A 15479-nucleotide genomic window follows, 5' to 3' on the forward strand; every position below is an offset into this window, starting at 1 on the left:
TTCTTTCTTTTTAAAAAAATTTTATTTCCCGCGCCCGTCACTGAAGTTACCATTTTAAATGAGCAAAGTGTGTGCCTTCAAAATACGTCTCAAAGGGCACTTGAAGCTGATATGAGATGAGCGCAAAATTAAGACATAAAATGCAGACTATTATCTTACGTTTCTATAAATGTAACATTAACATGAACATCCTGTATTTTAACTCCATCCATCCATTTTCTACCGCTTGTCCCTCGCAACTCATCTGTACATATTTACTATATCAAAGTAACTTTACGTTTTAATAGAAAACCACTTTATTATGTACTACAGCAATGCATACTGCACATTTTAGTTTTTTTTCTCCAAATAAGGTCAAAGTGAATTAATGACAATATGTAGTGTACAATTCAGACTGGTATCGGCGATACAGACCCAATATCAATACTTTGTGAAAATATAGCTAACTTTTCTGCCAAATTTGTTAATTTGTGTTTTTCTCAAATAATATCTAACTCAAAACAATTGTACACACGTAAGAAAAAAGAGCAAAAGCTGACACTTTTAAACTAATGATTAATAATAATATACTTAGACACCTCAGACATAAAGTTTTGTCTTTTCATATATATATTTTTAATTAATATCAAAATACCCGCCCCCCATACTTGACTTCTTCAGTATGTGGCTCTTGGTGGAAAAAAATTAGACACCCCTAATGTAAAATATTAAAAGCTCTCCAGATAAAAAATCAAATATACTTAAAATATAAACAAAGTTTAGTTAGTTAATTAAAAAATAAATAAAAACATAATTCAAATTTATGAATTAATTAAAAAAATTACAAAACCATAATAAACACTGTTAAATGTGTAACTGAACATCAATAATTTCGTACAGGCAGAATTTGTTGACACACTAAATTATGCAGTTACACGTTCATAATTCATATATATATAGTTTTCTGTTCTTACATGGGAAAAAAACAACAGTAAAAATGTAAGAAAAAAGAGGAAAAAATTGGTATTTATGAAAAAAAGCTGACATTTTTAACTAATAATTAATAATAATATACTTAGTCACTTATACTATAAAGTTTTGTATTTAAATATATACAATACCTGTTTTCTAGCAAAAACATTTATAAAAAACAAAACAAAATACCTGCCCTCCCATATTTAACTTCTTAAACCCAACCCTTGGCTGAAAACGTTTAGACACCCCTAATGTAAAATATTAGAAGCTCTCAAAATTTAAATAAAATATACCTAAAATATAAACAGTTAATTAAAAAATAAAATACAAACTTATTAATTAGAAAAATTACAACAACCACAATAAACACGGTTAAATGTGTAACTGAACATTAATAATTTCATATAGGCAGAATTCTTTGACACCAGGACAGTTATAAAGGCAAACATCTGTAATAATATTTTGAATCTATTCTTACATGGTAAAAAAAAACAGAAAAAGAAAGCAATGAGAATGTAATGAGAGGAAGCTCAAATGTTCTAATTAATAATGTACTTAATCACCTATAATATATAGCTGATACAATACCTGTTTATGGCATTTTAAAAAATAGGCCTTGCATATTTTGACTTTCCAGTATGTGGCCCCTGGTGGAAAAAGTTTGGACACCCGTGAAATAAAGTATCAAAAGTAACAATAAAACAAATTATATATATATATATATATATATATATATATATATATATATATATATATATATATATATATATATATATATATATATATATATATATATATCTGGTATGGATTTTCAAAATCCATCCTCACATCACTAGTTTCTGCTATTAACCTGAAAATACAGAACTATACAACATGCCATAATGTAAAAAAACGCCCAAATAGTTGAATGTATATGCATTTTTTTATTAACAAACAGTAGAAAAGAAGCTGGAATGTGAAGTCAACAGCATAATACATTAAAAAAAAACTGATTCGAGGCACTGACCAGTACATTTAATACCCTGGACGTCGTTATCATGAACGTGGACAAGAACCGTCACTTTGAGGTCAATAGTTGCATTATATCTGTATTGTGAACCTCCCAGTGTTTGAAGGGATCATTTATGTACAGGAGAGACATTCAAAAAAGGCAACGCTGTCAGAATTCCAGCATCAATCTCCGTGAAAAGGCACCGGTGTTTCATAGCTGGTCAAATACATCGACTGCGACAGCCTCCCACCACAAGGGGTCGCTACAGAAACCGTGTCTGGACTGATGGCAGCTCATTGTTGTGTAAACAGGACTAGTCTTCAAGATTAGGGTGTGTCATGTGTGTTTATACAAATATAAAATAAATAATTTGACATATATAATATATATATAAAAAAGCCCGCCACCAGTTGTCACTGCTTACAACAGCAGGGTTAACAAAACCACTCTTTATTTTTTGTCTTTTTGGTCGTACTAACATCCACCATCAGTGTCCAGTCACAGGTCCTTTAGGCGGGAGCGGCAAGCTTCAGCCCCCAATGTCCTCGGCCTCGTTTCAAATCAGGTTTCCTTTTGGAACACACGTTTCACACACGCAGGCCAGTTCTTAATGTTACACACACACACACACACACACACACACACATCTCACTCGCTCGCTCGCTGGTTTTCTTCCACACTGCATCAGGTCAAAGTCTTCTCATTCCGACTTCAGACCGGTTCCGTTCCTTTGCTCCCGCAGCTTCCTCCTCTGCAGGTACCCCGTACGCTGGAGGCGGTTCATCCTGGCGCCCAGGAAGATGACGATGCTGATGGGCACCATCTTGGTGGTCACCCAGCCCTGACACCAGGACAAAAAAAAAAGAAGAAAAAAAAGCGGACATTAGCAGAATCTGGATTGTGGAGGGTTTAATAAAAAGTCCTCCTCTCTTTCCAACACCGCATGAAAGTGGTTGTTTTTAGCTTTTTATTTGTCCACCTTCCACACTCGTTTTATACCCTTTACAAGAAATACAAAACCACATAAATGGTAAATAAAAACAAAATACAATGATTTGCAAATCCTTTTCAACTTATATTCAATTGCATAGACTGCAAAGACAAGATACTTAACGTCCAAACTGGAAAACTTTTGTTATTTTTTGCAAATATTAGCTCATTTGGAATTTGATGCCTGCAACATGTTTCAAAAAAAGCTGGCACAAGTGGCAAAACAGACTGAGAAAGTTGAGGAATGCTCAAACACTTATTTGGAACATCCCACAGGTGAACAGGCTAATTGGGAACAGGTGGGTGCCATGATTGGGTATGAAAGCAGCTTCCATGAACATATGTACTTTATATAAGTACATATTTTTTATTTACTTTTTTTATGTATATATGTTTTATACATATCTTAAAAAAAAAATTATATATATATATATATATATATATATATATATATATATATATATATATATATATATATATATATATATATATATATATATATATATATATATATTTTTTTTTTTTTTTAAATATATAAAACATATAGAACTTCCTGTTTGTGCGTACGACAACAAAGCGTTCATCCCCAAGCCTGCTGTGACTTGTCGTGTTGGCAACATTAAGTCCTAGGGCTGCGAATCTTTGGGTGTCCCACGATTCGATATCGATTCTTTGGGTCACGATTCGATTCAACGCGATTCTTGATTCAAAAACGATATTTTCCAGATTCAAAACGATTCTCTATTCATTCAATACATAGGATTTCAGCAGGATCTACCCCAGTCTGCTGACATGCAAGGAGAGTAGTAGATTTTTGTAAAAAGCTTTTATAATTGTAAAGGACAATTATTGCAATCAACTGATTGCAATAATGTACATTTGTTTTAACTATTAAATGAACCAAAAATATGACTTATTTTACCTTTGTGAAAATATTGGACACAGTGTGTTGTCAAGCTTATGAGATGCGATGCAAGTGTAAGCCACTGTGACACTGTTGTTCTTTTTATTTTTATTTTTATAAATGTCTAATGATAATGTCAATGAGGGATTTTTAATCACTGCTATGTTGAAATTGTAACTAATATTGATACTGTTGTTGATGATATTCATTTTTGTTTCACTACTTTTGGTTTGTTCTGTGTCGTGTTTGTGTCTCCTCTCAATTGCTCTGTTTATTGCAGTTCTGAGAGTTGCTGGGTCGGGTTTGGTTTTGGAATTGGATTGCGTTGTTATGGCATTGCTGTGTATTGTTTTGTTGGATTGATTAATTTAAAAAAATTAAAAATTAAAATAAAATAAAAATTAATACATTTAAAAAAAAAGAAATTGAAATTTTTTTTAAAAATGTAAAAAAAAATTTTTTTAAATTAAAAAATATATACATATTTTTTAAAACATTAAAAAATTTAAAAAAACAAAAAAACAAACTAAAACAATTTTTTTTTTAAAAAAATAAAAAAATAAAAATAAATCGATTTTTTAAAAATGAGAATCGATTCTGAATTGCACAACGTGAGAATCGCGATTCGAATTCAAATCGATTTTTTCCCACACCCCTATTAAGTCCCTTCCGCCCTCTAGTGGAAGGTGTTGTCATTGCTCTGCCTGTCACGCACTTTGCAAAGATTCGCCGTGCAGAAATATTTGTCCGGTGACCTGCGGCGCGGATCTTACCATGACGGCGTGGGGGAAGTACCCGTTGGTCTGACTCTGCAGGCCCACGGTGCTGAGCTCGGCGGCCACGTAGCGCTCAGGGGTGGGCTTGTCCAGGGTGGGCTTCCTGATGCGGGTCATCTTGGTGACCACGAAGAAGGGCAGCACGCTCTGCGGGAGGACGACAGCAGGCGGCTCAGTGTTTTTGCACAAACTCTCTGCGGCGTAACTTAAACATGGGATTGTTGTGACAAAATGTATAGTTTTTTTTTAGTCGAACAGTCATGTGATTTATGTTGTATTGCTTCTCTTCACTATGTTAGCCTGTCCAAAAGATGCCACTCTTTTTTTAGCCCCTCCCACCAGAAGACGTCTATCGTGACGGGACGCACGGTAAAGCCTCAAGAGTCCATATCTGAAAACAAACAGGAAGTCGGACATCTTGGTTTCCGTCGGCCGTTTTTAGGTCAAAAACAGGGAGGGGGCGGTACTTTAACAAACTCCTCCAGGGGACTTTGACCCATTGAGTCGCGGTTGAAATGACAGATACTGGACATGGAGGTGATTTTTGACAACGCAATAAAATGTGGGCGTGGCATGGCGCCACAAAACACATTAGCACGCTAGTATGCTAACTTGTATTGGCTAATTTTGCAGCCGTACGCCTCAGAGTCATTTAACTTGGCACTTGACACATGCTAACTCTTAGCATGTGCTGAAAAAAAAGTTTGGGCGTTAATGTTAGTATGCTTGCATTTTAACATTAGCGTGCTAACTTTTTTCCTCTCATTTTGCAGCTGTACACAGTCATTTAACTTGGAACTTGACATGTCAGAATGTTAGCATGCTAACATTAACATGCTAACTTTTTTCACAAATTTTGCAGCCACACACTTGAGTCATTTTACTTGGTACTTGACATGCTAAATTTTAGCTTGCTAACATTAAGATGCCAACATTAGGGCGCTAACTTTTCTTGCTAATTTTACAGCCGTACACCTCAGAGTCAAGTACTTGATACTTGACACATGCTAACTGTTAGCATTAGCTTGCTAACTTTCTTTTCACAAATTTTTCAGCCGTACATTTCAGAGTCATTTAACTTGGCACTTGACTAAGCTAACTAGCGTGCTAACATTAGTGCCCTAACTTTTATTTGCTAATTTTGCAGCCGTATACCTCAGACGCATTTAACTTGATACTTGACACATGCTAACTTTCTTTTTAACAAATTTTGCAGCCGTACATTTCAGAGTCATTTAACTTGGCACTTGACTAAAGCTAACTAGCGTGCTAACATTAGTGCACTAACTTTTATTTGCTAATTTTGCAGCCGTATACCTCAGAAGCATTTAACTTGGTACTTGAGACATGCTAACTGTTAGCATGATAACATATTAACATTAGCATGCTAACTTTTTTTACCCACTAATTTTGCAGCCCTACACCTCAGTCATTTTTTACTTGGTACTTAACATATGCTAAATGCTAACATTAAGATGCTAACATTAGCGTGTTAACTTTTTTCTTCACTTATTTTGCAGCCGTACACTTCAGAGTCATTTAACTTGGCACTTGACTGCGCTAACTAGCATGCTAACGTTAGTGCTCTAACTTTTACATCTGTACATTTCAGAGTCATTTTACATGTACTTGACACATTCTAATATTAACATGCTGGCTTTTTTTCCACTAATTTTGCAGTTGTACACCTCAGTCATTTTTAAATTGGTACTTGACATATGCTAAATCTAAACTTGGTAACATTAAGATGCTAACATTAGCATGTTGACTTTTTTCCCCAATAATTTTGTAGCCGTACACCTCAGAGTCATTTAACTTGGCAGTTGACACATGCTAACTGTAAGCACGCTAAATTTAGGATGCTCGCATTCCTGAAATTTTCAGCATCGGGAAGGATGAGACCGCAAGCGCCATGCGTGCCCGCGGACTCGCGTGTACGGGGGTTGCACGGGGGTGAAAGGGCTCATTGAACGCTACTCGCTGGTTGAATTCATTTTGTAATTGTCCTTTGGTCAAAGGTTACGCTCCAAATTGTTTTTTTGTGTGATTGATGCTGTATTACTGCCTTTCCCAGTGTTTAGCTAAATCAATCGATTTTTTAAAAAATTAAATAGTAAAAAAAATACACAACGAGACTCACCTGGATGATGACGCCCTTACGCCTGTACTCCTCCTGGAGGCCGCGGGAGAAGAAGTCCACAAAGGCCTGATGGGAAAAGGAGACGTCAAATAACTAATAAAAAAACAAAAAACAACAGTCATAGTTTGGGAGATGACACACGCACTTTGGTGGCGGAGTAGACGGTGAGCAGAGGGAGGGGGTACATGCCACTGGCTGACGAGATGTTCAAGATTACACCTTTGGATCTGAAAAAGTCGCAAGAAGATTCAAGAAAGTAAAAAAAAAATGTTGCTTGTCCAACCACAACACAGCGAGCAGAAGTTTGAGCAATCAGCAGCGTGCGCTCTGACTTCATTTGACAAAATAGTACAAACCCCGTTTTCATATGAGTTGGGAAATTGTGTTAGATGTAAATATAAAACGGAATACAATGATTTGCAAATCATTTTCAACCCATATTCAGTTGAATATGCTACAAAGACAACATATTTGATGTTCAAACTGATAAAAAAAAGTTTTTTTGCAAATAATCATTAACTTCAGAATTTGATGCCAGCAACACGTGACAAAGAAGTTGGGAAAGGTGGCAATAAATACTGATCAAGTCGAGGAATGCTCATCAAACACTTATTTGGAACATCCCACAAGTGAACAGGCAAATTGGGAACAGGTGGGTGCCATGATTGGGTATAAAAGTAGATTCCATGAAATGCTCAGTCATTCACAAACAAGGATGGGGCGAGGGTCACCACTTTGTCAAACGCGTGAGCAAATTGTTGAACAGTTTAAGAAAAACCTTTCTCAACCAGCTATTGCAAGGAATTTAGGGATTTCACCATCAACGGTCCGTAATATCATCAAAGGGTTTAGAGAATCTGGAAAATCACTGCACGTAAGCAACTAAGCCCGTGACCTTCGATCCCTTTAGGCTGTACTGCATCAATAAGCGACATCAGTGTGTAAAGGATATCACCACATGGGCTCAGGAACACTTCAGAAACCCACTGTCAGTAACTACAGTTGGTCGCTACATCTGTAAGTGCAAGTTAAAACTCTCCTATGCAAGGCGAAAACCGTTTATCAACAACACCCAGAAACGCCGTCGGCTTTGCTGGGCCTGAGCTCATCTAAGATGGACTGATTCAAAGTGGAAAAGTGTTCTGTGGTCTGACGAGTCCACATTTCAAATTGTTTTTGGAAACTGTGGACGTCGTGTCCTCCGGACCAAAGAGGAAAAGAACCATCCGGATTGTTATAGGCGCAAAGTTGAAAAGCCAGCATTTGTGATGGTATGGGGGTGTATTAGTGCCCAAGACATGGGTAACTTACACATCTGTGAAGGCACCATTAATGCTGAAAGGTACATACAGGTTTTGGAGCAACATATGTTGCCATCCAAGCAACGTTACCATGGACGCCCCTGCTTATTTCAGCAAGACAATGCCAAGCCACGTGTTACATCAACGTGGCTTCATAGTAAAAGAGTGCGGGTACTAGACTGGCCTGCCTGTAGTCCAGACCTGTCTCCCATTGAAAATGTGTGGCGCATTATGAAGCGTAAAATACGACAGCGGAGACCCCCGGACTGTTGAACGACTGAAGCTCTACATAAATCAAGAATGGGAAAGAATTCCACTTTCAAAGCTTCAACAATTAGTTTCCTCAGTTCCCAATCGTTTACTGAGTGTTGTTAAAAGGAAAGGTCATGTAACACAGTGGTGAACATGCCCTTTCCCAAATACTTTGGCACGTGTTGCAGCCATAAAATTCTAAGTTAATTATTATTTGCAAAAAAAAATAAAGTTTATGAGTTTGAACTTTAAATATCTTGTTTTTGTTGTGCATTCAATTGAATATGGGTTGAAAAGGATTTGCAAATCATTGTATTCCATTTATATTTACATCTAACACAATTTCCCAACTCATATGGAAACAGGGTTTGTACAATTATTGGCCCTTTTGAATCCTTAATCTGTTTCTAAGCCAGGAAAAATGTATTCTAGAAATGTAGAGGAGAAAAACGTACTATGGCGACTAGAGATGTCCGATAACGGCTTTTTTGCCGATATTGTCCAACTCTTAATTACCGATACCGGTATCAACCGATATATACAGTCGTGGAATTAACACATTATTATGGCTTATTTTGTTGTGATGCCCCGCTGGATGCAATAAACAATGTAACAAGGTTTTCCAAAATAAATCAACTCAAGTTATGGGCAAAAATGCCAACATGGCACTGCCATATTTATTATTGAAGTCACAAAGTGCATTATTTTTGTTTAACATGCCTCAAAACAGCAGCTTGGAATTTGGGACATGCTCTCCCTGAGAGGAGGTTTAGGTGGGCGGGGTTGAGGTGTGTGTGTGTGTGTGTGGGGGGGGGTGTTAGGGAATGGGGGGGGGGGTTAGGGTGTAGCGGGGGTGTATATTGTAGCGTCCCGAAAGAGTTAGTGCTGCAAGGGGTTCTGGGTATTTGTTCGGTTGTGCTTGTTGTGTTACAGTGCGGATGTTCTCCCGAAATGTGTTTGTCATTCTTGTTTGGTGTGGGTTCACAGTGTGGCGCATATTTGTAACAGTGTTAAAGTTGTTTATACACGACCCTCAGTGTGACCTGTATGGCTGTTGATAAAGTATGCATGGTTTATCGGTATCGGTTTTTATTTTTATTACATTTTTTTATTAATCAACATAAAAAACACAAGATACACTTACAATTAGTGCACCAACCCAAAAAACCTCCCTCCCCCATTTACACTCATTCACACAAAAGGGTTGTTTCTTTCTGTTATTAATATTCTGGTTCCTACATTATATATCAATATATATCAATACAGTCTGCAAGGGATACAGTCCGTAAGCACACATGATTGTGCGTGCTGCTGGTCCACTAATAGTACTAACCTTTAACAGTTAATTTTACTAATTTTCATTCATTACTAGTTTCTATGTAACTGTTTTTGTATTGTTTTACTTTCTTTTTTATTCAAGAAAATGTTTTTAATTTTTTTATCTTATTTTATTTTATTAATTTTTTAAAAAAGGACCTTATCTTCACCATACCTGGTTGTCCAAAATAGGCATAATAATGTGTTAATTCCACGACTGTATATATCGGTATCGGTTGATATTGGTATTGGTTGATATCGGTAATTAAGAGTTGGACAATATCGGAATATCGGATATCGGCAAAAAGCCATTATCGGACATCCCTATTAGCAACACTAAATTGTCCCGAGTGTGAATGTTGTCCATCTGAGGTGGTGACTTGTGTACACTGCCTTCCGCCCGAGGTCAGCCGGGATAGGCTCCAGCCGACCCGTGACCCCAAAAGGGACAAGCGGTAGAAAATGCGTGGATATTTTACATTCTCCTTTACAACGCATTGAGTTTAGTTTTAAAGTACATTATAGATAAAATGCATCATTATTATAAATACAAATCATTTGTCCTTTTGGATGCAGACTTGATTTCAATGAACAAAAATAGTTATAAAAATGCTAAAAAATACAATGTTTTTCCTTAACACTTTATGATTTTTTTGGGTTGATTATTTGTAAATTAATAAATACGTCTGTGCAATTTAATGTATTATTCCATGATTTTTTTTTTGTTATCAATTACCAATTATTTTATGTTCTCTTTTGAAGCCTTTTCATGTAAAATATATTATAAAGTGTAATATTATTCTTTTAGAGAGACTTCAGTTTAATTTATTCTAAATATTGTATAAATAACGTTTTATTTTACATTATCTTCTGAAGCGTTGAGATTTTTTTTTAACGTAAAGTAAATTAGAATGCTTTATTATAAAATCATATGTCCTCAGAATGCAGTTTCAGGTGTTTAACCGGTTATCTTTTCAAATCTATTTTTGGTTCAAATCCCATCAACAGTTTTTCAGCTGAGTGGAAACCCTGCGTCTACATGCACGCGCACGCACGGATCGGCAGTGTGCGTTGCCATGGCAGCCTGTTGCTGCAGTGATGTAGACGAGAGACGCTCCGGCCTCACACGGCTCCAAAATGTGCCTGCGCCTTCATTGGCCGACAGCGGTCACGTGGGAGCGGCTGGACCAATCGGGCCGCGGGCACTTAGTGTGAATTGAAAGCTTGTTTGTGTGTTTGTGGACAAAAAAAGCAGGGGGAGAGAAGGGTTGTCGTGTGGCGTGGAACTCACTCAGGGTTTCCAGCATCTTTTAGAACAAAAATAATACATATATATATATTAAAAAATAAAAAATAAATACAAATAAATAAAATATGAAAAATATATTTTTTTAAATATATAAAAAATATATATAAATATATATATAGTGATAAAAATAATATATACATATTGATAAAAAGGACACATATATTTTTAAAAATATATAAAAATATATATAAATAATACATATATATATATATTGATTAAAATTTTAAAAAAATATATATGTATTTTGATAAAAATAAAAATATGTATATTGATAAAAATAAATACCAAAACATATATATTGATAAAAATATATAAAAACATATTGATAAAACAAATATATAAAAAAATAAAACATATACATAAAAAAAATATATAAAAAATATGTACTTTATATAGGTACATATTTTTTATATATTTTTTTAATGTATATATGTTTTTATATATATATATATATATATATATATATATATATATATATATATATATATATAAAAGATATATATAATAAATATATCTATATATATGTATTTATTTTTTAAATATATATATAAAACATACATAATATATATAAAAAATATGTACTTATGTATATATATATATATATATATATATATATATATATATATATATATATATATATATATATATATATATATATATATATATATATATATATATATATATATATATATATATATATATATATATAGTTTTTATTTATTTATTTATTTCCCTTTTCTCCGTAATGACAACAAAAAACCTCCAACTCACCTCTCAGCCATTCTGGGCAGCACTAAGCGGGTCATCTGGGAAGCACAAAAAAAGCTCAATGAAAAGTCATCACTTCAACACACAAATGAAAGTCAGCAATGCAGTTGGGGGAAGAAGTAGGAAAGTAGAAGAGGCAAAAAGGAGGGAGTGTTCTGCGTGGGCGGCGGGTGCAGACAGCGTTGGCGTCGTCCACCGTTGCTTTGGGAACAAGTGAGACACTGCAGGTAGCGCAGCGGCGTGAGGAGCCCAGGATCTTACCTGGCACACCGACGTCATGTTGACGTTGATCATGTTCGTGACGAACTGAAACACACGTGCAAAAAATGTTTAAAAAAATGGTGCAAAAACACCCAAATTGACAAAAAGTAGCACCGCTCACGTTGTCCAGGTCTGGAATACAGAGGTAGTACTCTGGGTAGGCGTAGGACACACCAACGTTGTTGACTGAAATAAACAACCACCAAACAATAAAGCTTGACAAGCAGCACGCATGGACGCAAGGGGGCAGCAGAAACAATCAGGAGCGCAGTAAGTGCATTTCATTTGAAAAAGTGCACATCAAATACGATTAATATGCTATAGAGCGGTTTATGTTTTGGCCCATGCAAAGTGGAACGTGGCTAAATAAATAAATAAACAGAGCAAAAAGTGTAAAGAGGAAGAAGCTGAAATGTTGATAAAAAAATGTGTACATGTATTTAGAGCCTTTTTTTTGGAAAAAAATAAAAAAATAAAAAAGTAAAACCAGCAACTCGTTTATTGCATCATTTAAAAAAAAGACGAAATCAAATTAAAAATGTTTTAAAAACTAAAATAAAAAGAATACTAGCATTGCTCAACTTATCTTGCATAATATTTGCCCTTCCTCTCCAGGGTGTCCCTAAAGCCTATACAAGACATTAATCGTACATTTCATTCTATTTAAATTTTTGAGAAAAAGCTGAAATGTTGATATCTACATGTTTTTAGCCTATTTATGGGGAGGGGGAAAAAAAGATATGAAATATACTTGTTTGCATTGCTCAGCTCGTCTTGCATGTTATTGCCCTTAACATATTTTTAAATAAAAATAACTGTTAGCATTGCTTAGCTCGTCTTGCATGTTATTTGCCCTTTCTAACCCTCCAGAGACATAAATAAAACATTGTATTCAATCTTAATGTTGAGAAAAATCTGCATTTTTGATAAGAAATTTATACTTTTGGTTTTTTTAGCCTTTTTATGGGGGGAATAAATACAGGCGCATGCACATATACATACATATATACACACATGTACATGTAATATATATATGTATACACACACACACAAACGTGTACATACATACATACATATACACACACACACATACATATGTACTGTATATACATACACACATACATACATATACACACATAACAGATATATACATACACAGTATATATACATACACATACACGTATATACACATACATACATACATACATACATACACACACATATATATACACACATATATACATACATATATATACACACACACACATATATACACATACATACATACATACATATATATATATAGACACACACACACACACACACATATATATATATGTGTGTGTATATGTATGTATATATATATATATATATATATATATATATATATATATATATATATATATATATATATATATATATATATATATACATATACATATACATATATATATGTGTGTGTGTATATATGTACACATACATACATACACTGTACATACACAAAAATACATACACACACACACGCACACATATATATATATATATATATGTATATATATATATACACATATACATACAGTATATACTTATATATGTACGCACTCATGCACAATTTCCCTTCCTCTACAGCAGTGCTTCTCAAATAGTGGGGCAAGCCTCCTTGGGGTGAGCGTGGTAAGGTTTTTTTGGGGGAGGGGACGGGGAGGGGCAGTGAGAGACAAGGGTCTTGCAGTATTAGCGTCTTTTTTTTCATTCTTGAACGTTACACAAGCCTCCAGCTAGGTGGCAGCACTGCTGGATTTAATGAACAGGCCTGGGCCGATATTCGATTAGTCAATTAACCAAGGATAAATGAAAATTAAAGTTGGTAAGTTTTCCAGCCTCCATAAATCGTCATGTGCATGCTTCAAGGGCATTCGCCCCTTTCCTCGCTTTTAGCGGCTCGGCGCGTTTGTACCATAGCGGAATGAAAAGAAGCGGGTGAATTATCTTGTCCTCATTAAGTGTCTTTGACTCTTTGTGGCCCGCTAGCATCACACAGTGCAACTAGTTAGCATGTAGCAGCTAACATGGACAAAGGGGGTGAGAAAAAAAATGATATGCTTAAGGGGGGGAATGACAAAAAAAAATTGGGAAGCACTACCATACAGTGTGTTCTAAAGCCTACCAGAAGCATAAATGCACCTTTTGAACATGTTGTAATATGAACAATTAACACCAATATGGTTCCTGGCAGCTGGGTTGCACTTAAAGGCCTACTGAAACCCACTACTACCGACCACGCAGTCTGATAGTTTATATATCAATGATGAAATCTTAACATTGCAACACATGCCAATACGGCCGGGTTAACTTATAAAGTGCAATTTTAAATTTCCCGGGAAACTTCCGCTTGAAAACGTCTATGTATGATGACGTTTGCGCGTGACGTCAATGGTTGAAGCGGAAGTATTCGGACACCATTGTATCCCAATACAAACAGCTCTGTTTTCATCGCAAAATTCCACAGTATTCTGGACATCTGTGTTGGTGAATCTTTTGCAATTTGTTTAATGAACAATGGAGACTGCAAAGAAGAAAGCTGTAGGTGGGATCGGTGTATTAGCGGCCGGCTGCAGCAACACAACCAGGAGGACTTTGAGTTGGATAGCAGATGCGCTATCCGACTCTAGCCGCCGACCGCATCGATGATAGGGTGAAGTCCTTCGTCGCGCCGTCGATCGCTGGAACGCATGTGAGCACGGGTGTTGATGAGCAGATGAGAGCTGGCGTAGGTGGAGCGCTAATGTTTTTATCATAGCTCTGACGAGGTCCCGTAGCTAAGTTAGCTTCAATGGCGTCGTTAGCAACAGCATTGCAAGGCTTCGACAGGCGGCACAGCATTAATTGTGTAGTTACAGGTCCAGTGTTTGGTTCGGTGTCTCCTGATAGTAGTATTGTTGACTTTCTGTCTATCCTTCCAGTCAGGGGCTTATTTCTTTTGTTTCTATCTGCATTTAAGCACGATGCTATCACGTTAGCTCCGTAGCTAAAGTGCTTCGCCGATGTATTGTCGTGGAGATAAAAGTCACTGTGAATGTCCATTTCGCGTTCTCGACTCTCATTTTCAAGAGGATATAGTATCCGAGGTGGTTTAAAATACAAATCCGTGATCCACAATAGAAAAAGGAGAAAGTGTGGAATCCAATGAACCCTTGTACCTAAGTTACGGTCAGAGCGAAAAAAGATACGTCCTGCACTGCACTCTAGTCCTTCACTCTCACGTTCCTCATCCACGAATCTTTCATCCTCGCTCAAATTAATGGGGTAATCGTCGCTTTCTCGGTCCTAATCGCTCTCGCTGCTGGTGTAAACAATGGGGAAATGTGAGGAGCCTTTCAACCTGTGACGTCACGCTACTTCCGGTACAGGCAAGGCTTTTTTTTATCAGCGACCAAAAGTTGCGAACTTTATCGTCGATGTTCTCTACTAAATCCTTTCAGCAAAAATATGGCAATATCGCGAAATGATCAAGTA

General features: G+C 35.9%; 1 protein-coding gene across 1 annotated transcript in view; it reads right to left on the minus strand.

Annotated features, from left to right (window-relative positions):
• Window positions 1-1857: 1857 nt before the first annotated feature.
• hsd17b12a (hydroxysteroid (17-beta) dehydrogenase 12a) overlaps window positions 1858-15479 on the minus strand; it is a 55106-nt gene continuing 41484 nt past the window's right edge. Inside the window, exons 5-11 of the mRNA XM_062063320.1 lie at window positions 12085-12149; window positions 11964-12008; window positions 11706-11740; window positions 6901-6982; window positions 6756-6821; window positions 4613-4762; window positions 1858-2786 (exon numbers count right to left, since the gene is read on the minus strand). Coding sequence (XP_061919304.1) covers window positions 2646-2786; window positions 4613-4762; window positions 6756-6821; window positions 6901-6982; window positions 11706-11740; window positions 11964-12008; window positions 12085-12149 — 584 coding nt within the window. The 3' untranslated portion in view covers window positions 1858-2645. The remainder of the gene's footprint in view (window positions 2787-4612; window positions 4763-6755; window positions 6822-6900; window positions 6983-11705; window positions 11741-11963; window positions 12009-12084; window positions 12150-15479) is intronic.

Source organism: Entelurus aequoreus, linkage group LG11 (genome assembly GCF_033978785.1).
Source record: "Entelurus aequoreus isolate RoL-2023_Sb linkage group LG11, RoL_Eaeq_v1.1, whole genome shotgun sequence".
Lineage (NCBI taxonomy): Eukaryota > Metazoa > Chordata > Actinopteri > Syngnathiformes > Syngnathidae > Entelurus > Entelurus aequoreus.